General features: G+C 50.9%; 1 protein-coding gene across 4 annotated transcripts in view; it reads right to left on the bottom strand.

Moving 5' to 3' along the window:
* Window positions 1-808: 808 nt before the first annotated feature.
* PELP1 (proline, glutamate and leucine rich protein 1) overlaps window positions 809-26,901 on the bottom strand; it is a 39,035-nt gene continuing 12,942 nt past the window's right edge. Inside the window, exons 1-17 of one of the 4 annotated variants that reach the window (XM_055404816.2) lie at window positions 22,032-22,314; window positions 13,996-14,060; window positions 13,511-13,616; window positions 10,667-10,816; window positions 10,364-10,435; window positions 5,697-5,756; window positions 5,257-5,407; window positions 4,928-5,057; window positions 4,758-4,845; window positions 4,264-4,352; window positions 4,068-4,184; window positions 3,806-3,953; window positions 3,542-3,701; window positions 2,889-2,944; window positions 2,558-2,764; window positions 1,049-2,458; window positions 809-949 (exon numbers count right to left, since the gene is read on the bottom strand). In XM_055404816.2, the coding sequence (XP_055260791.2) occupies window positions 857-949; window positions 1,049-2,458; window positions 2,558-2,764; window positions 2,889-2,944; window positions 3,542-3,701; window positions 3,806-3,953; window positions 4,068-4,184; window positions 4,264-4,352; window positions 4,758-4,845; window positions 4,928-5,057; window positions 5,257-5,407; window positions 5,697-5,756; window positions 10,364-10,435; window positions 10,667-10,816; window positions 13,511-13,616; window positions 13,996-14,060; window positions 22,032-22,280 (3,351 nt within the window). In that variant the 5' untranslated portion in view covers window positions 22,281-22,314 and the 3' untranslated portion in view covers window positions 809-856. Of the gene's footprint in view, window positions 950-1,048; window positions 2,459-2,557; window positions 2,765-2,888; window positions 2,945-3,541; window positions 3,702-3,805; window positions 3,954-4,067; window positions 4,185-4,263; window positions 4,353-4,757; window positions 4,846-4,927; window positions 5,058-5,256; window positions 5,408-5,696; window positions 5,757-10,363; window positions 10,436-10,666; window positions 10,817-13,510; window positions 13,617-13,995; window positions 14,061-22,031; window positions 22,315-26,901 lie in introns of those variants that run through there. The other 3 variants (XM_088828834.1, XM_088828835.1, XM_055404826.2) reach the window with 3 other exon arrangements.

Below are 26,901 nucleotides of genomic sequence, written 5' to 3'. Positions count from 1 at the left end.
GATGTCACTTCTCAAAGAGGCGGTTCAGGATACGTGCAGCTGGGAAGACACTCCCTTTACTGCATTTCCAAGGTACGTTACGTTCACAGACTGAGAAAACCCACGAGGCAACTACCTCAAGCCCATAAGCCTCAATACCATCTCATATACACACCCTTGCATTGATGCTCACATATGTAGGCACCCCAAGTCCTAGGATCTGTAGTCTCCCAACACTCAAAGGGATCAGATTCTGGCTGGGAAACGTCCAAACCTCAAGATCAGGTAGGAAGGCTGGCAGTGAGCTTGTCAAATTCCTGCCGGGGGTACCATCACTGCAAGGATCAGCCCTAAAACGCATCATCCATACCTACGATGAATGCCCCTGTAGTTTGGGATGCCCCAGGTTCCAATTCACAGGACTCCCTGACTAAACTCTGTGCCTTATCATAATTGTCTAAATTTCTATCACTCAGTCTGCTCTTTTCGACCAAGGCAGTGTGCATGTGTGTTTCAACAGATTCATTCATGAGGATACACAGTCCCATATAGCTCCTCACAGCCCCACCACCCTTGGACTAGCAGAAGCAGGGCTGCTTGCGCTCCAGGCAACCGAGGACATACTTAGTACAGCAAGAGCAGCAGGCCAACACGCTGAACATCTGACACTGGCTTGTAGAGCGACCCCTGTAGGTCAATGGCTTCTCTATGGACAGCGGGGCTCACAGGATGCCTGGGAAACACTGTGGGTACAGGCCAAGCCCAGCAGACACCTGGGGTTCTGGCTGGGGACAGCATGGTGGCAAAAGGCAGAAGCAGCAGTCGCTAATGAAGGATGTAAATTTATTGGCACAGAAGAGGGGGAGGTGGGGCAGGGCTAGGAGTCAGGCTCCGAGGCAGGCGGCGGCTTCTCGTCGTCTGGGGGGCAGTCAATGAAGTCAGCCAGCATGGCAGCAGCGTCACCCTGCTCCTTCCAGGGACAAGCAAAAACTTCAGAACAGTCGCAGGCACAGGCCAGAGGGTCAGGATGCGTGTGGCTCCCACCCCTCCTCCCCACCGGGCCCCTCACCTTTTCCGTGGGGAGAGCTGCCGCCTCCACCTCCGTCTCTTCCGCCGCAGACACCTCTGGGGGGGGTGATACCTTGTCACCCCCACCCTCAGCCCCCTCTTCCAGCAGGGTTGGTGGCCCAGAGGGCTCCTCCTCCACAAGCTCCTGAGGCGGTGGCCCTGCAGGGGGGCTCCCCGCTTCCCTCTCCACCTCTCCCTGGGAGGGGAGCACCTCGGGGGCCAGCGTGGGGGCAGTCTCAGGCCCAGGTGCCTCCTCGGTCCCCGGCTCCTCCACTTCCAACAGCAGCCCAGGTTCCAGTCCTGGCTCCGGAGGCCCCTTGGGAGACTCGGCAGGGGGCAGCGCCGGAGGCAGGCTCGGGGGCGCAGGCCCTCCTCCTTCCACCTCCCCGCCTGCTGGGCCGAACTCCACCTCTTCCAGCTCTTCCAGCTCCTCGTCTTCCTCCTCGTCCTCCTCCTCCTCCAGCTCACCTTCCTCCTCCTCAAACTCCTCCTCAAACTCTTCTTCCTCCTCATCCTCCTCCTCAAAGTACTCCTCTTCCTCCTCCTCGTCCTCCTCAAACTCCTCCTCCTCGTCCTCCTCTTCGTCTTCCTCCTCCTCCTCCTCCTCTTCCTCCTCCTCCTCATCACTGCTGTTGATGTTAATGACCGTCAGGTCTTCTTCCAGGGCTGGGGGGCCTCCCCCACCAGGCGTCCCTTCCGGCACCAGCTGCGGTGGCGGCAGCGTCACCGGGCCGGGAACAGGAGGTGGGGGAGGGGGCGGGAGCGGCCCTGGGGCTGCAGGCAGCTCTTCTGGCTCATCCTTGGCGGGCACAGGAGGGGAGGCTGCAGGTGGCCCAGAGGGGGCTACTGGAGGGGGCGTGGTGCCTGAGGGGGGTGGGGGCGGGGGTGGCAGCCCCTCAGGCACGATCACCACGCTGTCATCAGAGTCGCTCTCCAAGGAGATTTCCACATCGGACGCCTCCTCCTTATCATAGTGGACAAAGGCTGGTCTGGGCACTCGCCCCCCAAAAGTCTCATCTGGGGGGACAGTAGGTGGGGGGCTGCCACTCGGGGCCAGGACAGGGTCCTCACTGGAGCCTGCCCGGTGATTCTCAGGGCCAGGAAGGAGCCGGGGGGGTACAGACACCAGGCCTGGCACAGACAGGCCCAGGTGGTTGGCTGTGGCTGGAGGTCCAGGGCGTGCGGGAGGGAGGGGGCCCGCTGGGGGCATGGGGCCTGCCGAGGGCATGGGGCCCGCAGAGGGCAGGGGGCCGGGCGTGTGGAAGGCTGGAGCCCTGAAGGGAGCTGGAGCCTCGGGAGGCGGGACCGGGGCTGGGGCAGGGCAGGTGGGGCCCACAGACTGCAGGGGAGGAACTCGGGGGTGGGTCAGAGCCGCACAGGTCACCAGGGCTTCTGAGCAGAAAGAGGAGACCTGGGAGAAGAAGGGGCAAGCGAGGCTCAGGACACGGGCAGCCACAGTGCCGGGCGGGGCGGGGGACACCAAGGTGCGCGCAGCCCATGCAGCAGTTACCTCCAGGCTGTCCTCTCGCTGGCCCAGGGAGAAGGCCCGCAGCGCGCAGGCGAGAGGCGGCGGGCAGTGAGGAGAGGGCGCCAGCAGCAGGGCCAGCAGCAGGCGGTAGAGCTCCCGGCGGCAGTGGGAGCTGGTGTACGGGGAGCTGCCGAGCGCCTCGCCCTGCTGGACACCCATGACCAGGGGCAGCACCAGCTCATGCAGTCGCTGGAAGCACAGAGCGCACACCTGGAGATGCCGCCGGACGACCCGCCCGTCCTCCAGGGCCTGCGCCCAGGTCCGAATGAACCCCCACCAGTACCCCTTCCAGTGGGGACCAGGCTCCCCTCACCCTGTGAGTCTCCTCCTTGATGAGAGGCCCGCACATGAGGATGGTCCGGCTGAGGCCTGGGGAAGGAGACGAGTGTGAGAGGCTGACACAGCGGGCAGCCCAGAGAAGCGCCTACTCTGCCCGGCCCACCTCGGGCAAGTCACGTGACTCCTGTTTTCTCAACTATAAAATGGGGCTCATGAGTGGACCACTACTATACAAAGCTGTGAACGTTATGTAATTCAGATGGAGATACATTATAAATGTGCATTTACACGTGGGGAGCGCTGGCACTGCCCCTCACAGGAGGCTGGAGGGCAGTGCACATATGGGCTCCAACAGAAAGTCACTTCTGCTTCCAGCAGCGGGCCTGGGGTGTGCAAGCTCCGCCAGGCAGGGGTCTCGTCCTCTTCCTCCCCCACCCTCTGGGACACACAAGCACTTGCCGTGGACAGAGGATGTGCAAATAAGACGCCTGAGACCTGGAGGGACGGGTCAACACCAGCACCCCGTCCAACAGCAGGACCCATCTGCAGCCCTGTGGGGAGCGTGGCCCCTCAGCAGGCTCTTAGCCGGGTCTGCGTGTTTTCTACCCCCTCCACCAGGACACCCGGTCCCTCCAGGTGTCCCCAGACCCTCCCAGCCCCGAGGTGCAGGGCACAGGCCTCACCCACCTCTCAGCGCAGCTGCACACACGTCGCTGTTGGCATTGCTGTCCCCTTTCCGGTGGCCGGGTGGGGCGATGGCCTCCCCCACGTCCAGCTTCAGCTTCTTAGGGGCACTGGGCTTCCCGGTCTGCAAACCCCCGTCAGGGCTCCCCCGGGGGCTGCGCAGCTGGCGGGGGAGGGAACACAGATCACACACCAGTCAGCAGGAAGGCAGGACGGTTGGGAGGCTGGATCGGGTGAGGACCAGGGGTGCTGGGAGGCCTCTCTCACCCTGAGGGCGTCCGCCGGCGGGGAGATGTCGCTGAGCAGGTGGGAGAGCAGGGCCTCCCCCGAGGCGCCCCCCTGCAGCACCCCCGCCGAGGCCCCGCACACCTGCACCCAGAGCTCCAGGACGGCGTACACCTTGGTCCGCACGGTGCTGCAGGGAGCGCAGAGGGTGCCTGTGAGAAGGCGGCCACGTCCCGACTCCCAGCCCGGCCGCACCCCACCACTACCACCCCCACTCCTCTTTATTCCCTTCCTGGACGGTCACCTGTAGGGCCTCTCCTGGCCCGGCCCGAGGTTCTCCCTCCCAATGCTCCAGGCATTGAGGACCTGGGGAAGCAGGCGGCTGATCAGGGCCCCGAAGCGCAAGAGCCGTGCTCCACACCTGGGGGTGAAGACAGAACGGTGACCCCCGCTCCCAGCACATCCTAAATCCTGCACCGCTTCCTCCCAACCCCACTCACGCAAGGATGAGTGCTGAGAGCAGGTCCAGGGCTTCGAGGTGGAGAGAGGGCAGCAGCAGCAACCGCAGGGGACCATCTCCCAGCAGACTCTGTGGGAAAAAACCAGCAAATAAGGAGTGGGGGAAGAGAGGGAGACTGGGAGTTTGGAAACGGAGACAGGGTGGAGGCGACAGACTGCACACACGCAAGTAAGGAAGCCATCCCCGGCCCCAACCCCCCTGACAGGATGAACCCACAGTCCTCCTCAACAGACCAGGGAACCCCTCGGCGGTGACTCAGTGGATGCCCAGCTCACTGTCGCCTGGGGAAGCACCTGCTCCAAGTGTTCCCGCAGCACGGAAGCCCATCCGCCCTGGCAGGGGTGGGTCAGGAGCGCAGGCATAAGAGCAGCTGGACGAGTCAGGATCACACGCTGTGGGAGCCCCAGCCCACGCTGCCTGCCTGGCCGCCCAGGGTCCCAGGGAGGGGCTGCCAGCGGAGCCGGCTCCACTCACGACATTCTTGGCGCTGACGCTGAGGGTCCGGCAGACGAGATCCAGGATGTCCTGCACAGGGACAGACACGGGCGCCCCGAACTCGGAACTGGAGAGGATTGAGCAGGAAGACTCTCAGCATGGGGTCCCCCAGTGTGGTTCTCCGCCTCCCTTCTCACTCCCTCACGCACCTGAGCATGAGTCCCAGGCAGCGGGCCAGCCCTGAAAACCTCTGCCGAAGCCGGAGAAGGGTGTGGGCGTCTGCATCTTCTGAGGGGGACAGCAACGTTTCCGCCCCAGGGCTCTCATACTGCATGGGCACTGGACAGACACACAGTCACCTTGACTCACCAGCCCCGCCTCCATTCAGGTGGAGGACACACCCATATTCTACCTACTGCCTTTTGCCTAGAAATCAGCGGCCTTGCTTCTCTGGACCAGTCCCCTGGTTCCCTCACCCGCCCACCCCTGCCGCCGGCTTCCCCCCACCCCCCTCCCTGGAGCGTCAGCCGGGCCCTACCCGCCTCCGCGCCCTCGTACAGGCCCCCGAGCAGGCTGTGCAAAGAGGCCAGCAGGCTGCGCAGCTCCTGCTCCCAGCTGTCCGTGTGCTTCAGGCCCTGGGAGAAGCCGGCCCCCAGAGACGGCAGCCGGGAGTAACACTCGCAGGCCAACTGCCGGAGACAGGGGGGACTGGATCAGGTGGAAATCAGTCCAGCCATGGATCCCAACCCCACCAGCGCCCAGGAAGATGGAGATCAGAGCACTCGGAGGGGAGATGAAATGGAAGAAGGGGCAGAAAGACACAGATGGAGACCAGGAGGCAGAAGCCCCTACTGGTGTGTACTGCGCGTTAACAGGGAGGGGAACAAGAACGCGGAGAAAAGCGGCCATAGAAAACAGAGGTGGGGGAAGCACCAGCTCAGACCCCAGGCTCCCCGCTGTCTCCCTCCTTCCCCTTACCTGCTGGAGTTGAGGGCTCAAGGCATCCACCCGCGAGAGGAAAAACGAGGCCAGCTTGCCCTGGATCATGGGGGGAGAGAGGGGGAGGCTGGGGGGTCAGCTCCAAGGGCCAGAGACAGAGCCCTGGCCATCCCAGCAGCAGGGTCCAGGCCCAGGATCTCAGGCCTTTCTCTTTCCTGCAGACGAGGAAGCAGCACACCCTCAGGGGTGCTGTGCCCAGGAGCAGATGCGCGCTTGTGGCAGAAAATGAAGGTCAGCCCCTGTCCTCAGCCTCCGGGCTCGGGGCCTGTGTCCCACAGACCACGGGCCCCTCCTCCAATGTCTGCAGAGTGACGGTCATCACCCTCAGGCCAAAAGGACACAGCACTGAACAGCAGGTGCCTCCACACCCCAACTCCCTGCCAGCTCAGACCAGGAGCACTGGGCTGGGGCCAGGAGCGGTGAGAGCAGCACGAAGTTGACAGAGAAGGGAAGGTACACCAGCAAGACAGGGGCAATGAGCTGGGAGCAGTGACTGGTCGGTCAGTCAACAGGACCCGCCTGCTGTCTGTAGTGCCCACAAGGCAACATGTAACTGGGGCCCCACTTATGTGGGGGGAGAATCAAAGGGACCTCTGAACATGGACAGGAAGCTTTTTTTAAAAATCATTTTCACTTGGCCTATAAATAAAATGTAAATTTTTCTTTCAATTATAAATGGAGACAAAAAAGCCACAGTAGGATTAGCAGTCCCTTTGTCACCAACAGATTCACTTTCACTTCACATTACAGCTGTCAACAGGCATCTCATTCACGGGCATCACTACATGAAACTTCAGGACTCATCAGACCTGCTGCTGGATTCTGCTAACAAAGATGTGCATTCTGTCCCACTTTCCTTGCAATTCCATGTGTTTAACTAATTGAAAAACATCTGGAGAAGAGATCCATGGCACAAAAAGAACACTGAAGCAGAAAAGGATTTCCACCTTCAGTGGGTGTAACAGGAAAACAAATGTGTGAAAAATCATGACCTGGAACCAAAGAGGGCAGCTCTGGAGGGGCTGAGCTGGGAGGCAGGATAGAGCTGGGCTTGGGAGAAACTGGAGGAACCAGGTAAGGAGATGGAGGGGTCAACACAGTGAGGGGAGCAACAGTCTCCCACGGGGCCCATGGAGAAGCAGGCTGGGCCTTAAATCCCAGGCGAGTGTGTATGGACCCCACCGGGGTCAAAAGTCAACTTCCAGAAAACAAGGCAGACAGCAGGGGGAAGCAGGTGCAGAGCCCAGCAGAATGAAGTTCAGCAGCCACCCTCCAGGGCTCCCTGGTTTCCCAGGCTCCAATGCAGGACTTTTAGTGGGAGAGAGACAGCACTGTGGCAGCTGATCCCATGGTAGAAGGCCTACAACAACCTGGATAGCACTTTCACGTCTGGTGGGGCAGGGCTTTGAACACTTCAAACCAAAAGCAGCAACCACCCCCTGGGCTCCTGACCAGCTTCTCCAGGGATGTTATTTCTTAGAGTCGCCAAAGCCTCATCCACACCGGCGCTCAGCCCTTTGGTTTCCTGCTCACGCTCTCCCTGAGACCCAGGAAGCCAGGTCGCTGAGGCCAACAGAGGTCTGCCTATGTGACTGCCGTCAAGCAGAGTGCAGGGACACAGCCCTGACCACACAGTTCCACCAGAAATGACCTGCAATGCAAACCAAAGTAATGGTTCACTTGGGACATTTCACTAGGAATGAAAGCACATGTGCGTACATGGTGTGTCCTGGTGTCCCTCAAGAGGGGGGTGAGTTTTCCCACTCATTCCAGAACAAATAATCAATGTGTTGAGAAGGAGGAGAGGTGAAGCCTGGACAGACTGACGTCATGGACCCAGAATGCTGAGATGCCTCGTTTGGGAGGAGTCCTGAACTTGGAGACGGCAGCTGCCCTGGGAGCTTCTAGGGGGTGGAACAGAGAGCAGATACAACTCTAGATATCCACTTCCCGAGCACTGGTCTACAAGATGTTCCAGTGCAAACTGCCCCTGGGGCTTCTGTGCACGACACATTTGTGTCTGCCACACTGGCAAGAGACAAAGCCAAACTCCTAACAGAGGGGCATTCTCCAGACGACGTTGTGTCCTCAGTGAAATAAAGGCATGTGCATGCTGTAAAAGCTTGGCTTGGAGAGGGTACTCAAAAGGCCATGCCTTCAAAAATGCCATCTGACAAGAGGCTGTGAGTTAAAGATCAATTCTCCTGACCACTCACAACGAAAATTAAGGGCCCTAGCTTCCCCGGTGGCTCAGTGGTAAAGAATCCATCTGCCAAGGCAGGAGACTTGGGTTTGATCCCTGGGTTGGGAAGATCCCTTGGAGGATGAAATGGAAACCCACTCCAGTATTCTTGCCTGGAAAACCTATGGACAGAGCAGCCCGGTGGGCTACAGTCCACAGGTCGCAAAAGAGTCAGACACAACTGAGCTACTAAACAAGCAGAGGACTCACAGACAGTCTAGTATGACTACTCAAATCCTGACCCCAAGGGTAACACCCAGCTCTCCCTCCACTTTCTGGGCGGGATGCAGAGAGACACTGCTGCTGCTGCTAAGTCGCTTCAGCCGTGTCCGACTCTGTGCGACCCCAAAGATGGCAGGCCACCAGGCTCCTCTGTCCCTGGGATTCTCCAGGCAAGAATACTGGAGTGGGTCACCAGTTCTTTCTCCTGCAGGGAGACACATATAACCCCAAACCAAGATCAACAGAAACAGGCTTATGCAGTAAAATCTCACAAACTGTAACCGGTAAGAGTCAAAGACACAGAGCTAACCTGTGTAATTCAAGAAGTTAATTTACAGTTTTAGAAGAAAGGTAGTTTTTACTACACTTGAACTCTAGTAAAAAACAAAACAAAAAAATTCAGTAAAATCCCTGAATTACTCCAAATGCCTTCTTGACAAAGTCCTGCCCTGCTAACCAAAGATTCTATCACCTGCCAGGAGTGGCATTCCTATGAAAACAAAACATCAATAAGGACATGACCACACATTCACTGAGGAATACCATGTGCTCTGGGGCTTTTCAAATACTGCAAGTAACCAGTTAGTAAAGCCTCAGTAAGGACACGCCCAGACCACAGCACAGGTGCCTGTGACACACTCATAATCATTCCCATGCCACGAACAATGGAGCAGAGCTGCCGTCAGTGTAGAAGCCTAGCTGCCAATCCTGTCCACATTCTTAAAACCACCTGTGGAGTTCTGTTTGGTAAAAAAAAACACAGGCTTGAAGGGCAAGCAATCCCTGCTCACACCCTGGTTTGACAACTACAGATACACAGGCGTGCTTTAGTCAAAGCATTCTGCGCCCGTCTCCTGTTTCATTTGGTAACACCAACTCCACAGAATTACTGTAAAATGAGATGACACACGGCAGACACACAGCAGAGAGCCTGGCACGTAGTGGGTGCCAGTCCCCTTTCTGTTTCTTTTTACTTTTTTGACTTCGTCATAGAACTATGTGATTTGACTTTCAAGAAAACCTGAATGGCAAACTCCCCCTTAACTAGCAATACCGAGTATAGTAACACAAATTACTGTGATTAATCATATAAGTTACACAAAAAAATTATTTGCCACTAATTCCAGTTCTCCACAGATCTGTGCTTCCATCTGAGAAAACCCAGTGGTTTGTCAAGCAATGACAAGTATACCAAAGCAAGAGAGAACATTTAATCAGGAGAGAAACACCTATTTGTTCTTAGGTACGAGTTGGCATCAAAATTATTCTGCAGACAACAAATGTACCAACTCCAGAGGCCCTTCAACTATTACTGCTTTGGCCAAATCTGATGACCATTTATATTTTTTTTGTTGTCTCCTTAAAAATAAAACTCTAATTCTTTCACTGACCTTCTTCCTCCCGCCCTGACCCACGTCCACCCTGCCTATTTGACCGAGTATGGCCCTGCTGCTCAGCACCCCTCACATGGCCATCATAGCCCAGGGAACCGGGTGGGGAAGGGACAGAGGGAGATTAGTCAGAACAGGAGAGGAAAGCACTGGGGAAGCTGACGTAGGGAAATAGTACGTCAAGAAGGCTTCCTGGAGGCAATTATAAGAGTTTTAGGAACAGAGTAAAACAGGATGGTAGAAAAATGGGCAGGGCATCCTAGACGTACAGAGAAGGCAGGGCAGAGAGAGAAGAGTCCAGGGGGAGAGTCTGGGCTTGGCCTCAGACCTTAGGCAAGTTATTTAATTTCGGTTTCTTCATCTGTGAGAATTAAATGAGAATGCATTTAAAGCTACGAGGTGAGGGCCTCCCTGGTGGCTCAGTGGTGAAGAATTTGCCCGCCAATGCAAGAGACACGGGTTTCATCCCTACACTGGTACACTGGGAAGATCCCACATGCCACAGAATGGCTAGGCCTGTCTGTTCTCAAAACCTGAGCCGAAACTACTGAGCCCACGTGCCACAACAACGGAAGACCAAACACCCCACAGCCTGTGCTCCACAAGAGAAGCCACTGCAATGAGAAGCCTGTGCACAGCAACGAAGACCCAGCACAGCCTAAAATAAATAAATGAAATCACTAGAAAATTAATTAGAGCTGTGGAGACAGATGCTTATAAATCTCAACGGTGGAACCTGAAAGAAGACAGTGATCGTGTTGGTGGGAAGAGGAGTTTCTATGAACACTTACTTTGAGAGACCCACACGCCCGAGGAAAATGGGTCATACAGGCCTTCATTCCTTCCAGCGCTGAGAGCTCGCACTATGGGAAGAACAGATAGTCAGGAAGAGCCCAGCGCCCCCAGAACCCTCCATCTTTGCCCCACCACCCCTCAGGGTCCCTTCCCCTTACACTTTTTTCCAACCTCTCCCTCTCCTCACTTCTTCAGTCCCATTCCCCAATCACTTCCCATCAAGTTCTCTAATCCAGTGGTTATGAATGAGGGCAAGCACTGGAAGGGCCCAGGGTTGGGGGAGCTGGGAGGCGGCTCACTTCCGGTCTGAGGCCCAGCAGGGAGGTGAGGAGGCCGGGGAGGTGGTTCATGGAGATGTCCCGGAAGACTGCAGGAAGCTGGGCCGCATAGCGGAGTAGGTCCTTCAGCACGGTCACAGCCAGCTCCATGGTGGGGGGCGGGTCCTGGGACTAAACAGTGACAACAGCCCATGCTCCCACCTGGCCTTCAAGGTCACCGAGAGGAGGAGGAACGAGCCACACGACAACATGGAGCTTCCGACAAACTCCAGCAACTGCCCCCACTCCCGTCAAATGCCCTGGGGACAGAGTGCATCAGAGACACGGAGCAACCAGGGAACACGTTCACACAGAGAAAGGACGGTGTGCTTCAGCACAGCGGTGTCGGCGTCCTAGGGATGTTTGGGTGGGTGGGGGAGAAAAAGTAACGAAGCCACACCTTAAAGATCTCACTAAACGATCTCAAGAGTTTCCTGCTGCTCCCACACCGCAATCTCCTGCTAGGATGGAAAGGAGCACTTCCTGGACCAAAGTCTCAGCCACAACAGAGCCACCTCATCTCGCCAAGCTTGCGTGTGGCTGGCTCAAACCTACCCTGAACTCACGGAAGAAAAATGGTTTGAAGTCTGAGAACTTCCTAACAAATTAACATATACCTAAGGAAAAAGCGTTCAGCACAGTACCTCCTGCTAGACCAGTGGCCATGTGTCAATGAAACAAACAAGAACCCTTGTGAGGAAGTCAGACTCGGTGGGTCTACCAGCCACAAATGGGCCTCAACACCGTCTGGCACTCCTACTGCATCTCACTGGTTAGCTCCCTCTGCTGATCAGCTATTCTCTGGCACGGTCACTTCTGTGTAACCTGACCTATGTTCAGAGAAGCCTGAAGCCCAAAGACAGGAACTCCTTCAGTTCCCACCACCAAACTGAAAACTCGGTCCTCATCCCACTAGAGGGGTGTTCCTCCATCTGGGGACAATCCCTCCCCACCCCTTCCTCCCAGAACCCCCTCACACCATTAACTAGCCCCCCGTCTCCAGCCCCCTCAGAAGGATTCCTCCCACTGGCATTTGTGCCTGCTCCCATCCTAAACATCTCTCCCTCCCTGAAAATCCTCGTCTGAGCCCATACTCCATGTGCTCGATCTCAGCTGTTGCCGAGCTTCTCTCCCCTACCAGCGAAGCCAGATGTCTTGACAGGACTGTCTTATCTTCTCCAACCCCATGCCTTCTCCCACTCACTGCTCATCCCAGGGCAATCTGGCTTCAGTGTCCACTGATCCGCTTTCTGCTGCCATTCTGGCTCCGTTCTAACCCTGTCTCCACACAGTGGTCAGAGTGGCATTTCCAAATGAAAATTTGCTCACATCACCACACCACCACGACCACCTCCTTCCCCTGCTCAAAACCTTCCATGAATTCCCGCTGTCCAAGAATAAGCACCAAACTTCTTCATACACCTACCCCACCACACACAAGTCTAGTCCCCGTCTACCTACTTCCCCAGTTGCACCTCATCAATCCCTGCCACGCCTGCCTGCTTGTAATTCTCCAAATGAGTCAAACGCTTTTTCTCTCAGGGCGTCTGCACACTTAGAATACTTTGAAAACTTTCTCAGCCCAATGTACTCCTCATCAGAGCAGAAAAGCCCTCCCTGAACCACTGACCCTGATCGCTACACACACCACCCTGGTCTGGCTCAGAGTCTCTCGTTAACATGATTTCAGAGAATTATATTTTTTCTTTACCTCCAGAGCACCTACCACAGTTTAGTTCTTCACACTCATTGCATAATTATTCTCTTCCACTAGAAGACAGGTCAGCAAACTCTGTGGTCTGTGGGTGCCTGTTTTTGCACAGCCCACAGGCTAAGAATGGTTATTACATTTTTTAAAGGGTTGGAAAACAAACCAACAAAGAAACACTCGGCAACAGAAACCATGGGAATTTCTGGCTGTCCTAGTGGAAGGACTCCTCGCTTCTGCTGTAGGGGGGTCAGGTTTGACCCCGGGTCGGGGAACTAAGATCGCACAGGTTATGCAGCACAGCCAAAAAAAGCCAACCAACCAGAAACCATATATGATTCGTAAAACCTACAACATTTTATTATCTGGAAACACCTACAAAGTTTCCCAACCCCTGCAAGAGACTCTAAACACCATGAAAGCAGGGTCCAACTGTATCTCCCCACCATCTCTCCAGAACTCAGCACACAGCCTACCACGTGTGCCCAGAACACGCTTGTGGAAGAACTAAGTGGGGATGTCATCAAAGGATGTAAAAGTAGAAACAAACTTAACTGTTACAAGAGAAAAAGATCCATGGCTGATTCATGTCGACATGGCAAAAACCACCACAATACTATAATTAGCCTCCAATTAAAATAAATTAATTAATTTTCAAAAAAAGGGGAAAAGAGGAGTAAGAAAAAAAAAATTGGGGAATTCTCTGGCAGTTCAGTGGTTAGGTCTCTGAGCTTTCACCGCCAAGGGTGTGGGTTCAGTCCCTGGCTGGGGACCTAAGATTCCCACAAGTCACATGGTGCACAGCAAAAAAATAATTTAAATAAATAAATTCTAAAAATCCAACACCTGAAGAAAGGAGCTTCAGAGATGTCACTCATTAGAAGAGCTCACAAGGAAGTGAAACAGTCAGAGGTCACAGTGTGTGAAAGGTCAGATGAATTAAAATAAGCCAGTGGATAAAAATAACAAAATCTTTAAAAGCATGTTTCTATTTGAGGCTTACCCTGCTAGAAAAAACTTGCCCTCGGAACATCCCCCGCAAAAATGTAGCGCTGCGTCTGAATGGAGAGCAGGGTGTGGCTGGGGTAGAGGCGGGGAGTGGCAGGCAGTAGACTCACCTGCAAGATCTGCTGGATGCTGCGAAGCCAGGAGACGCAGTGCTGCTGGAACATCTCTGTGGGGCTCTCCCCCACCAGCAGCGACAGCAGACACAGGCCTTCAAACCTGGTAAGAGAGGTGAGTGATGACACAGGAGAGGTGGCTAGACTGCAGAGAAAGCCATTCAATGCCCTCTTACTCTCAGTGGGCAGAGTGAGACCTGACTCCAGAGCCACAGTAGCTTCTCATTCCCGAGATACTCAAGGACTTGGAGTGAGGCATGGGCGGCAAGGGAAGAAGCGGACAGAAGGCGGGGCGAGGGACTCTCGGAAGCTGCCATAGGTGGGGTTCAACGCAAGTGAGCTCGTGAAAAGGATCAAACTCTCCGCCTTGGGAATGGAGAAACCTCCTGGCTCCATGGGGTGGTGACGATGGATGGACAGATGGATGGCTCTCTTCCTAAAGAAACATCCCCCCTGGAGAAAAAACAGGGTTAGAGACTTACCGAGTTTTGATAGAACCGAGACGAGCATTACTGAGACCCACCAACGCCCCAACAGCAGAAAGGTTCTGAAGAAAAGAAAACAGACAGGAACAGGATGCTTAAGGATTTTTCCAAGCCCGTCCGTGCCCCGGCCCTTCTAAGGGCCTGTTCTAAGTCACACCTCCAGTGAGGCCCGGAGACCATTCCCCTCGATGCCTTCAGTCTCTGCCCTTTTCTCAGTAGGGGGCACACACAGCAGCCTGTCACATGGGCTTTCCTCAAGTCACATCTCACCTGCCCCGCCCCAACTTCCCACCCAGCAAATCAGGGCTACGCAGAGGGCTAGTCAGTCTGACTCAGCTCGGCAGCCGGACTTCAAAGAAAGGCTCCTGCCCCTCTGTCTCCCAGGACAGCTCTAAGCACAAAGGGGCATCCCTAAATGTGCACTGACTGGACATGGAACTTGTGACCCCTTACTCCTTCACCCCAAATCCTCCTCCTGGTCTGGCTTCCTTCAAGCCGCTAATGCCCACACAGACAAGTCACCCAGAACCTCCTCCCCACACATTCTAAGAGCCCTGAAAGAGGTCCCCTCTTCAGGGCCCCCACAAGTAACCTCTCCAGCCTCTGAAGGGCCAGCCTCCTCTTGACAGCCCTGTTATCTTCCTGACCATACTCTTCACTCATTCTCTCAGCAAACATATCTTATGCACTGAGTCAGATGAAGGAATCCAGAGCTGAGTAAAAGAAATAAGGTCCCTGGCTCTCATGAAGGGGAAGTGTTGACTCACTTAACAACACTTATTTACCTATTTCATGTGAGACACTGTTTGAGGTGCTAGCGAGCCTATATTCTAGTTAGAGGACGCAGAAAATCAACAAGTGACCAAATAAGAAAAAGCATGTTGGATGGTGCTTGGTGTTAAGAGGAAAATAAAGTAGACTGAGGAAGGAAAGAAGAGCCTGGCGGAGGGCAGGCAGACAGCACTTTATGTGGCGTGGGCCTCGGCCTTCCGCAAGGAGGCCACCCGAGTAGAGCGAAGTTGAGGGAAGATGCCCCGATATACTCACAAGCACTGAAGGGGACAGAAAAGGGTGTAGCCACTTCAGGAAGCAATCAAGCAGCTCCTCAAAGGTTAAACATCTTTTATGTATGACCCAACAATTCCACTCTGAAGTATATGCCCAAGAGAAATGAAAACATGTTCTCATCAGAACTCATACACAGGGCTTCCCTGGTGGCTCAATGGTAAAGAAACCGCCTGCCAGTGCAGGGGACACAGGTTCAATCCCTGATCTGGGAAGATCCCACATGCCTCGGAGCAACTAAGCCCATGTGCCACAAGTATTGAGCCTGCGTTCTAAAGCCCAGCAACAGCAACTACTGAAGCCCACCCACCCTAGAGCTTGTGCTCCACAATAAAAGAAGCCCCTGAAATGAGAAGCCTGAGCACCCTAACTCAAGAGTAGCCCCTGCTTTCAGCAACTAAAAAGAAAGCCCACACAGCAAAGACCTAGCACAGCCAAAAATAATTAAAAAAAAAAAAAAAGAACTTGTACATGAACATTCACAGCAGCATTACTTGTAACAGCCAGAAAGTGGAAACAACCCAAATGTCCATCAACCATGACTGGATAAACAAATGAAGTATATCCACACAATGGAATATTACTTGGTCATAAAAAGGAATAAAGTTCTGAGACAGGAATGAACCTTAAAAACATTACGCTAAAAGAAAGAAGTCAGACCCCAAAAGCCACATGTTCTATGATTCACTTCTATGAAATGGTCAGAGTAGGCAAACCTATAGAAAAAAAAAGTAGATTTGCAGTTGCCTAGGGCTGAAGGGCAGAGAAGTGTTTGGTGGGGGAAACAGGGAGCAACTACCTTTAATGGATAAGTGGGTGAAAGGGTAACAAGACACAAAAATATACAATCTTCCCACAGGACTAAATCATACCTTCATAATGAAGATACACGGCAACTATCACCTTAACCCATGATCAAAGTTAACACCGCCAGTAATGGGACAGAGGAACATTATGTGCTGCCTGATAAAATGTAACAGGAATGTCACATATCATTCTACAGTGTTCCTGCTAAAAATCATCAGAAAACAGCAGATGAACCAACCTGAGGGACAGCCTATAAAATAACTAAAATTCTAAATGTTAAGATCGTTAAGAAATGTTTCTCTTACTATAAAGGACACTTTTAGCACAACTGAAAAAACTGGAATAAGATTGTATCAACGCTGATTTTCTGAGTTTCATGATGGAATGTGGTCAGGTAAGGGAATGTTGTTTTTAAGGAAATAGAAGGGCATCCAATCTCCAACTTCCTCCTTTATGGTCCTAGAAAAAATATGCTCAAAGAATGATAAAACAAATATGCATTTAAAATGATGACATTCAAGAAATCTGGGTGAAGTGTATATTCCTTCAAATCTCTATAAATCGCAAGTCATTTTCAAAGCAATTTTTTTTTTTTTTAAAGAAGAAGAATGGGAGAAAGTACTAGGCGAACAACTCTTCTGAGGAGTTTTGCCATAAAGAGAAGTAGAGAAATGGGGCAGAAGCTGGAGGGGGACTTTTTTAAAAGCAGTTTTGAGCTATATGCTGAGGAAAACAACCTAACAAAGGGCAAAGCTGATGATGAAGAAATGAACTTGCCTAAGTGGAGAGGGGATGGACGTCATGTACAAGCAGAGGCCTGGCCTTAGTATGGGCATGGACCAGCTCATCCCTAATAATGGTAGGGACAGCAGAGCACAGGGCACAGGTATCGGTAAGCTGGCAGACATGGTGGTGGCAGCACCTATGTAAATTCCCATCCCACTGTTCTTTTCTCAGTGAAACAGGAGGTGATGTCATCAGCTAAGAGTGAGGATGGAGAGGAGTCATCAGAGGCTGCAGAGGAAAGAAATGTAACAGGACTGCTAGGCAACAGCAAGAGTTTACTTGAGATGATGATGGCCTTGAATTTAAAATGAGACCAGCCAATCAGGATATGTTCTCTTTTTCAGCTACACTGAGCTGGGCAGATGCAGGCACCAAATAAACAGAGCTGGATTTAACACAGTCGGGGTGTTGTCAGGCAGGTACAATGAAGGGAGAAGGGCAAGGAAGTAAGTATAACGGAATTTAAACAGGGTGAGAAGAGAGATCAGGGCAGATAATAAATTATTTAAAATAGTGATAAACACTACAAAATAATCAAAACAGAACAATGTGACAGAAAATGATGGAAATAGGAAGGACCACTGTATGCTCAGTGCTCAGGAATGACTCCTCTGAAATGGTGGCAGGGAAGTTGGGACCTAAACACGCAGTTCACTTCCCCAGGAGATTCCCAGCAGGGTGAAGGATGTGAGAAGCTGTGGCCTCAGCTGCTGCAGAAATAACGTCGGCCTGGGTGGCTGGAGTCCAGTGAAGACAGGCCAGGAGTCGTGTAAAAGGAAGTCAAGAGGTGACACTACGTAAGGCTTGGTGCAGTAAGTAACTACATGGTTTCAAGCAGGAGAATGCTGTAATCTTGATGATATTTTTAAAAAAATCACTGGCTACTGGCTAGAGAATGGGACAATACAAAGCCCGAGGGATACAAGGTGGTACAAGACACTCTATCCTTTGAAGTATATGCAATTATAAGGGAAATGAGATGTGGGATGTGCTTTAAAATGCTCCCAGGGCAGGGGAGGTTGGAGGCAGAGCTGGGAAAGTGGGAATGAAACAAGATGAGCAAAATGTTCATTGTTAGAGCTGGGTGACAGAGACAGCAAAGGTAGGGGTGGTTCAAGACACAATTTTCTTGAACTTCTACAGTGGTCCAGTGGTTAAGAATCTGCCTGCCAATGCAGGGGACACGGGTTTGATACCTGCTCCGGCAAGATTTCACATGCCCCGATGCGCCACAGGGCAACTAAGCCTGTGAGCTCTAGAGCCCGTGCTCTGCAATGAAAGAATCCAGCACAAAGAGAAGCCTGCTCATCACAATTAGAGGGTAGTCCCTGCTTGCACAACTAGAGAAAGCCCAAACGCAGCAACAAAGACCCAGAGAAGACCCAGTGAAGCCAAAAATAATCAAGTTTTTAAAACACTGTTTTCTCTATTTTTGTATCATCTAAAATTTTCCATAAATTGTTTTTTTAACTGAAGGACAACTGCTTTACAGAATTTTGTTTTCTGTCAAACCTCAACATGAATCAGAATATCCCATCCCTTTTGAACTTCATAAGAGCTGACAAGGAAGTGAAACAGTCAAGAGGTAATAGTGACTGAAACTCCCTCCCATCTCCCTCCCCATCCCACCCCTCTAGGTTGACACAGAGGCCCCATTTGAGTTTCCTGAGCCATACAGCAAATTACCGTTGGCTATCTATTTTACATACGGTAATATAAGTTTCCATACATCTCTCCCTCTCCTCCCCTCTCCCCATGTCCATAAGTCTATTCTCTACGTTTGCTTCTCCACTGCTGCCTTGTAAATAAATTCTTCCATACCATTTTTCTAGATTCCACATATATGCATTATAATGCCATATTTTTCTCTTTCTGATTTACTTCACTCAGTATAATAGGTTTTAGGTTCATCCACCTCATGAGAATTGACTCAAATGAGTTCCTTTTTATGGCTGTATAATACTCCATTGTGCATATGTATAACTTCTTTATCCATTCATCTGTTGATATAAATTGGTTTTTTTTTTTAAAGCAACACCACAAAAACAAATCAAAGCCCAGTTGTGTGGGTACTAAGTGTATTTGAAAAATGAATATATAATTTCAATATGGTGTAATAAAGAGTAGCCAATCATAGGTAGTTTGGAAAGGTTTCCCAAAGGCAGTGACAGGCATTAAATTGAAAAGATGTGGGGGATTGGGGGTGCGGTGGGGAATGGAGAAGCAGCTCAGGGAGGGTTTCCAAGCAGAGGACAGTAAGTGTAAAGGCGGAGTCAGGAAAGTCCAGGTGGTTAAGGATTTTAAGAGGCAAGAAACAGGATCAGCTGTGGGAAATGGATTAAAAGAGCAAGACTGAGAGCAAGACAAGTTAGGAGAACAGTTGCTAGGACGCAAGCCAGAAATTGTGAACTGTTCTGAGCTTAGTTCCATTTTGGATCTACTGAGTTTACAGTACCTGTGGGAAAGCAAAGTTGGTGATTTAAGCTTAGATGGATGCGTCAATCAATGGATCTCTTTGTCTCTCAAACTCCAGGCCTATATGCTGCTGCTACTGCTGCTGCTAAGTCACTTCAGTCGTGTCCGACTCTGTGTGACCCCATAGACGGAAGCCCACCAGGCTCCCCCGTCCCTGGGATTCTCCAGGCAAGAACACTGGAGTGGGTTGCCATTTTCTTCTCCAATGTGTGAAAGTGAAAAGTGAAAGGGAAGTCGCTCAGTCGTCTCCGACCCTTAGCGACCCCACGGACTGCAGCCTACCAGGCTCCTCCATCCATGGGATTTTCTAGGCAATAGTACTGGAGTGGCTTGCCATTGCCAGGCCTATTTACTTACCCTCAATTCTCATCTCAACTAGAAATTCTCCAAGGAAATCAATAGTATCTTACTTATCTACCTGGATAAGTAGCTGCTGCTGCTGCAAAGTCACTTCAGTCGTGTCCGACTCTGTGCGACCCCATAGACGGCAGCCCACCAGGCTCCGCTGTCCCTGGAACTCTCCAGGCAAGAACACTGGAGTGGGTTGCCATTTCCTTCTCCAATGTGTGCAAGTGAAGTCGCTCAGTCACATCCGACTCTTAGCGACTCCCTGGACTGCAGCCTACCAGGCTCCTCCATCCATAGGATTTTCCAGGCAAGATTACTGGAGTGGGGTGCCAATGCCTTCTCCAGGATAAGTAGCTACATAACAGTAAATGTCCGCTGAATGAATATCTACAGGAAGTGAAGGAAACCCACCACATGTTTCCCCGTACTGAGAATGCAATATAACACACACAAGTAGAAAACAATTCAAGGCAAGATATACCCCAAAATATAATACAGGCAATAATAAAGGGGTGTCCCACAACACCCTTAGCTTCTTCACTCAAAATACTTCTAAGGGAATGGAGGGTAGGGAAGGGATGGGCTGGGAGATTGGGACTAGTAGATGCAAACTATTACATATAAGCTGGACAAACCACAAGGTCCTGTGTAGCACGGGAAACCATATTCAACATTCTAGGATAAATCATAATGGAAAAGAATATAAAAAAGAATGTATACGTAACTGAGTCACTCTGCTGTACAGCATAAATTGATACAACATTGTAAATCGCCTATACTTCAATTAAAAATTAATTTTTCTAGACTTCAGACACGTAAAAGAACATAAGCAAGACATTAAGTTCATGGAGCTCACCCTGAGGGAGAAGGGGAAGACTTGAAAGAGATGATGAAGGAAATCACACATTTGCCGGCAGAAGAGATGATAATATTTCAGAAACACTTAGGAACCGCATGAATCACTGGACTGAGCTACCAGAGGCACAATCCTGTCACCCTCAAAGAGGACTAATGTTAATATAAGTAAATGAGGTCATCGCTGATAAATTTGGGGCTAAATTATTACTATTATTTCAAAGATTATTGAAACACCCAGCAGGTTGTGACAACCCTCTTCCTGGAAGGAAGCACAGAGCTGGGAAGGTCCGAGTAACAAAGGTGGGGCAAGGAAGACCTCATGTACCTGGGTCTTAAAGGACGGGCAGAATTTGGGGAAGGGTAAGGGGGAGAATGGAGAAGGCAATGGCAAGCCACTCCAGTACTCTTGCCTAGAAAATCCAATGGATGGAGGAGCCTGGTAGGCTGCAGTCCATGGGGTCGCTAAGGGTCGGACACGACTGAGCGACTTCACTTTCACTTTTCACTTTCACACATTGGAGAAGGAAAAGGCAATCCACTCCAGTGTTCTTGCCTGGAGAATCCCAGGGACGGGGGAGCCTGGTGGGCTGCCGTCTATGGGGTCACACAGAGTTGGACACAACTGAAGTGACTTAGCAGCAAGGGGGAGAAAGATGAAGCACAGCAGGTAATATTAAAGGTGAACCCATCAGAGGTTAGACAGTTATGTCTTATTAGTATCTCGGTCAGATAATGGGGGTTCAAGTCAGTATGGGGGCAATGGGAAGGATATGGAAAGCTACATAAAGGATAAAATCAAAAGGACTCAACAGACTGCATAAAGAGACGTGTGAGCAAGACAAAAGTGTCTAGAATGACATCTGGGTTTCAAGCTTACAAGACTGAATGGATGTTAGATTCTACTCTGTACAATCCAAAGGACCCTTCTAAGCTAGTCTACAAAGGGCTGCATGACCTTTGTAATGTCCACAGCCTACTCACCTCATTGCACCCACTCTCTTCCTCTCCATCTCTAAACCCCAGGCATCACGCCCTTCTTTTCAGTTCCTACCAGAGGACGTTCCCACGGAAGCTTTACGCTGACCGAACTGCCTCTTCCATTTTCTTCCCCTACCAAACCCCCTACTCATCCTTGCGGATCTCAGCTTAAACTCCGGTACCTCAGAAAAATCTCTCAGTGCTCCAGATTAGATCAGAGGGCTATAAATTGTATGGAGTTATTGTATACCACTATACAATTCTCACAGTGTTTCATAACATTTTGTTCATCGCCATCGCATCTATAACTGGAGCGCCCAGTATGTGGCCCTCAGTAAGAGCTCAGCAAATATTTGCTGAATACATCCATTTACTCAGTCGAAACAATCCCCACATGAGATACTGCCGAAGGAAAAAGAAGCTAAAGATCATACATCTAGTAAGTGAGAGGGCCCGGGATCGAACACATTCATGAGCGTCTACCGATAGCCTAGCAACAGAGAAAACGAGGTCCTTCCTCTTCCTTGAGTTTCTTCTACTCACGGCTGATAAAGAAGTGCGTGAATCTGGTCCAGATACCTGGATCCGCCTTCTGACCCCAGCTCTCCTTCCCTCTACCCGCCACTACATGCAGCTACAGGGCAATACAACCCCGGCGCAAAACAAGCTGAGCCAACCTACCAACAGGGCCCCGAGCCTGCGGGCTACAGACTCACCTGGGCCCCGCCCACCGTCCCATGTAGCCGCAATAAGCACATGAGCCCCGGCAAATGTGGGGCCGAGCGGGCTGGGGGATGCACGGGAGCAACGGCGGACCCCGTTCGCGGCTGCAGCAATCCCGACACGCTCTCCAGCAGCATCAGGCGGAGACGGGGACCCGAGCCCACCGCCGAGAGACCCCCGGTCCCGCCGGGAACCGCAGCCGCGGAGCCCGCAGAGGGCCCGCTGAGAACGGCTGCCGCCATCTTCAACTGGGCTCTAGTGGTGGCGTGGCGCGATGACGCAAACACACCGCGACGGATGCCTCGAGGGGAGGGGTCGTGAGGAGGGGGCCCTGGTCCTGCGCATTGGACTCCGCGCGCCTGCTGAGAGTGAGCATGCGCGGCGTGGAAGTGCCGGGACTCAAGGCCGGGCGGGTGTGCCGGGACTCAAGGCCGGGCGGGTGGGCCGGGTCGAGGACCGGCTGGTGGCGGGCCCGTGGGGCTTGAAGAACACGTGGTCAGGACTAATGGCGCCAGAATCCAAAAGCTAACCTTTAATGTAACGGAGCTTCTGGACACTTTACATCCAGACATCACTGCTACCTAAGCAACTAGTCTCCTCTGAAACCATAGACATTGTTAACTACATTTACAACGAGAGAAATGATACAATACACTCGCCTTACAAAACAAATTCGAACAACAAAGAGGGCACAAAGTTAAAAAAAAGGAACTAACCCTCCACCTTTTCATACTGTTCATGGGATTCTCAAGCAAGAATACTGAAGTGGTTTGCCATTCCCTTCTCCAGTGGACCACTTTGGCCACCTGATGCGAAAAGCTGACTCATTTGAAAAGACCCGGATGCGAAAAGCTGACTCATTTGAAAAGACCCTGATGCTGGGAAAAATTGAGGGCAGGAGGAGAAGGGGACGACAGAGGATGAGCTGGTTGTATGGCATCACCAACTCGATGGACCGGGGTTTGGGTGGACTCCGGGAGTTGGTGATGGACAGGGAGGCCTGGCGTGCTGCGGTTCATGGGGTCGCAAAGAGTCGGACATGACTGAGCGACTGAACTGAACTGAACCCGCCACCTAAGTCTTTACCCCAGTAATGGGCATACTTTCCTAATATTAGCCTACACACAAACACATAAATACAGAGTTTATTTTATAATAAATAGTTTTATTCTGTGCATTTAGGTCTTAAGCTGCTTAAAATTTAAGATACGCGAAGTATATAACTTCTTTCCCCAAATGGATAGCCAATTGTCCCAACTCTATCTAGTGAATCTGCCAGTAGTTCTCCATGGGCTTCAAGTAACACCACATTAGTCTGTGCGTGCGTGCTCAGTCGCTTCAGTCCTTCCAGTCGTGTCCACTCTTTGTGACCCGAGGGACCACAGCCGGCCAGGCTCCTCTGTCCAAGGGATTTTCCCAGCAAGAATACTGGAGTAGGTTGCCATGCTCTCCTCCAGGGGATCTTCCCCACTCAAGGATCCAACCTGAGTCCCTGCACTGCAGGCGGATTCTTTACCCCTGAGACATGGAGGAAGCCCCCCACATGGGTCTGTATCTGGACACTGTTCTGTTTCACTGCTACATTTATTATGATTGTACCCATAACACTATTTTAATTGTCATAATGCAATAAACTATCTGGTAAGACAAATGCCCACTCTACTCCAGTTTTTCAGAATTTTCCTGACTACACTTGAAAGTTGATTCTTTTGATTATGTTTAAAATTCGGTTCCCTGCCAAAAAAGTCTCATTGTTATTTTGATATGGCATTAAACTTACAGACAATATGAGGAGAAATGTTGTCTTTATAAAATGATGGTTTTTTTCCCACCACCATTATATGGTGTATCGCTTTCATTCTTTCTGGCCTTCTTTAATATCTTCCTAAAGCGAACATTTCATGCAAAGATAGGCTCAATAAAGGACAGAAATGGTATGGACCTAACAGAAGCAGAAGATATTAAGAAGAGGTGGCAAGAATGCACAGAACTGTACAAAAAAGATCTTCATGACCCAGATAATCACGAAGGTGTGATCACTCACCTAGAACCAGACATCCTGGAATGTGAAGTCAAGTGGGTCTTAGGAAGCATCACTACAAACAAAGCTAGTGGAGGTGATGGAATTCCAGTTGAGCTATTTCAAATCCTGAAAGATGATGCTGTGAATGTGCTGCACTCAACATGCCAGCAAATTTGGAAAACTCAGCAGTGGCCACAGGACTTAAAAATGTCAGTTTTCATTCCAATCCCTAAGAAAGGCAATGCCAAAGAATGCTCAAACTACTGCACAATTGCACTTATCTCACAGGCTAGTAAAGTAATACTCAAAATTCTCCAAGCCAGGTTTCAACAGTATGTGAACCATGAACTTCCAGATGTTCAAGCTGGATTTAGAAAAGGCAGAGGAACCAGAGATCAAATTGCCAACATCCACTGGATCATTGAAAAAGCAAGAGAGTTCCAGAAAAACATCTATTTCTGCTTTATTGACTATGCCAAAGCCAAAGTTTATTGTGGATCACAATAACTGTGGAAAATTCTGAAAGAGATGGCAATACCAGACCACCTGACCTGCCTCTTGAGAAATCTGTATGCAGGTCAGGAAGCAACAGTTAGAACTGGACATGGAACAACAGACTGGTTCCAAATAGGAAAAGGAGTATGTCAAGGCTGTATATTGTCACCCTACTTATTTAACTTATATATAGAGTACATCATGAGAAATGCTGGGCTGGATGAAGCACAAGCTGGAATCAAGATTGCTGGGAGAAATATCAATAACCTCAGATATGGAGATGACACCACCCTTATGGCAGAAAGTGAAGAAGAACCAAAGAGCCTCTTGATTAAAGTGAAAGAGGAGAGTGAAAAAGTTGGCTTAAAGCTCAACATTCAGAAAACAAAGATCATGGCATTCAGTCCCATCATTTCATGGCAAATAGATGGAGAAACAGTGGAAACAGTGGCAGACTTTATTTCTGGGGCTCCAAAATCACTGATGATGGTGACTGAAGCCATGAAATTAAAAGATGCTTACTCCTTGGGAGAAAAGTTATGACCAACCTAGACAGCATATTAAAAAGCAGAGACGTTACTTTGCCAATGAAGGTCCATCTCGTCAAGGCTATAGTTTTTCCAGTAGTCATGTATAGATGTGAGAGTTGGACTATAAAGAAAACTGAGTGCCAAAGAATTGATGCTTTTGAACTGTGGTGGTGGAGAAGACTCTTAAGAATCCTTTGGACTGCAAGGAGATCCAACCAGTCAATCCTAAAGGAAATCAGTCCTGGGTGTTCATTGGAAGGACTGAAGCTAAAGCTGAAACTCCAGTACTTTGGCCACCTGACGCGAAGAGCTGACTCATTTGAAAAGACCCTGATGCTGGGAAAGATCGAAGGCAGGAGGAGAAGGGGACAACAGAGGATGAAATGGTTGGATGGCATCACTGACTCAATGGACATGAGTTTGAGTAAACTCTAGGGGTTGGTGATGGACAGGGAGGCCTGGCATGCTGTGGTTCATGGGGTCTCAAAGAGTCGGACACGACTGAACGACTGAACTGAACTGAAAGTTGTCTTTACATTCAGTTCAGTTCAGTCGCTCAGTCGTGTCCGACTCTCCGCGACCCCATGAATCACGCCAGGCCTCCCTGTCCAGGCCTTCCTTCTCCAGGAGATCCTCCTGACCCAGGGATTGAACCTGGGTCTCCCACATTGTAGGCAGATGCTTTACCGTCTGAGCCACCAGGGAAGTCATGCCATGCAAATTGCAGCCTTTCAGTTCCAAAATCACTTTAGATATATAGCTATATAGATCTCATTACCTTCTGGGCATGATCCTTTGATATAAATGATTCATGAGTCCAAAAGAAATGTACCAGCTAAAGCTTGAAGGCAGTGAAGGGTGAGCTTAGAAGGTGGTAGGAGAACTGGAGGTGGGAGGTGGCAGCTGGTAAGGCCTGCACTTGACCTTAAAGATGATCTCGGAAACTTGTGCACATTACTTTTTGTTGCACAGAAAAGTAGAGAAGAATGAAGTCAGTTCATTTGGGGAAGATGAGGGAATATGGGAAAACAGATGGAAGAAGGAGAATACCTTAGCTTCTTAAATCCAGAAATGTCCATCATTCATCATCCTCCCCCAATCTGCTCAATTTTGCCCTAGAAATGACTCTTCAGCCTGGTCCCCTTCTCTCTTCCATTCTATTGTTCATCTTCTCTCCTTGATTAGTTTCAATCTATGACAGTGTGCCCCACTCCCTTCACCCTCCACACTGCCCAAAATTACCTTCCTAAAGGAGAAGTCTCATCATGCCACTCCACTCCTTGCCTTAAAGAGTGGATCCACATGTCCTCCTCCAGGGGAGGCTCCTGGCTCATTTCTTTAGCTGCTGAGCTGCTCCTGCTCAGTCATGTCCGACTCTTTTGCGACCTCATGGACGGTAGCCTGCCAGGCACCTCTGTCCATAGGATTTTCCAGGCAAGAATACTGGAGTGGGTTGTCATTTCCTACTCCAGGGGATCTTCCCGACCCAGGGATCCAACCCACATCTCCTGCATTGGTAAGCAGATTCTTTACCACTCCATCACCTAGGAAGCTTCATTCCTTTACCTGCTATACAAAATCCTTCACACCCTGTTCCAGTCATCATCTTCAGCCTTCTCTCTCCTGCCCTCTACCCCCACAAACACCTCATAATAGGATGTGCCTTGCTTTTCTCTCTCTTTGGAATACCCTTTCTCAACTTCTGCCCACCCTTCAGAAAGATTATCCTCAAATGTCCCCTCCTCTGGACAGCCTGCACTGCCTCCATCCCTCCCCCAGGAAAGCTCTGGGAGTCACTTTGTCTTCTGAGTCATA

Source organism: Moschus berezovskii, chromosome 20, assembly GCF_049115385.1.
Source record: "Moschus berezovskii isolate FMDL1 chromosome 20, NW_MosBer_1.0, whole genome shotgun sequence".
NCBI classification, from domain to species: Eukaryota; Metazoa; Chordata; class Mammalia; order Artiodactyla; family Moschidae; genus Moschus; species Moschus berezovskii.
Note: the sequence above shows the minus strand (reverse complement) of the source record. Positions and strands in the feature narration are given on the sequence as shown.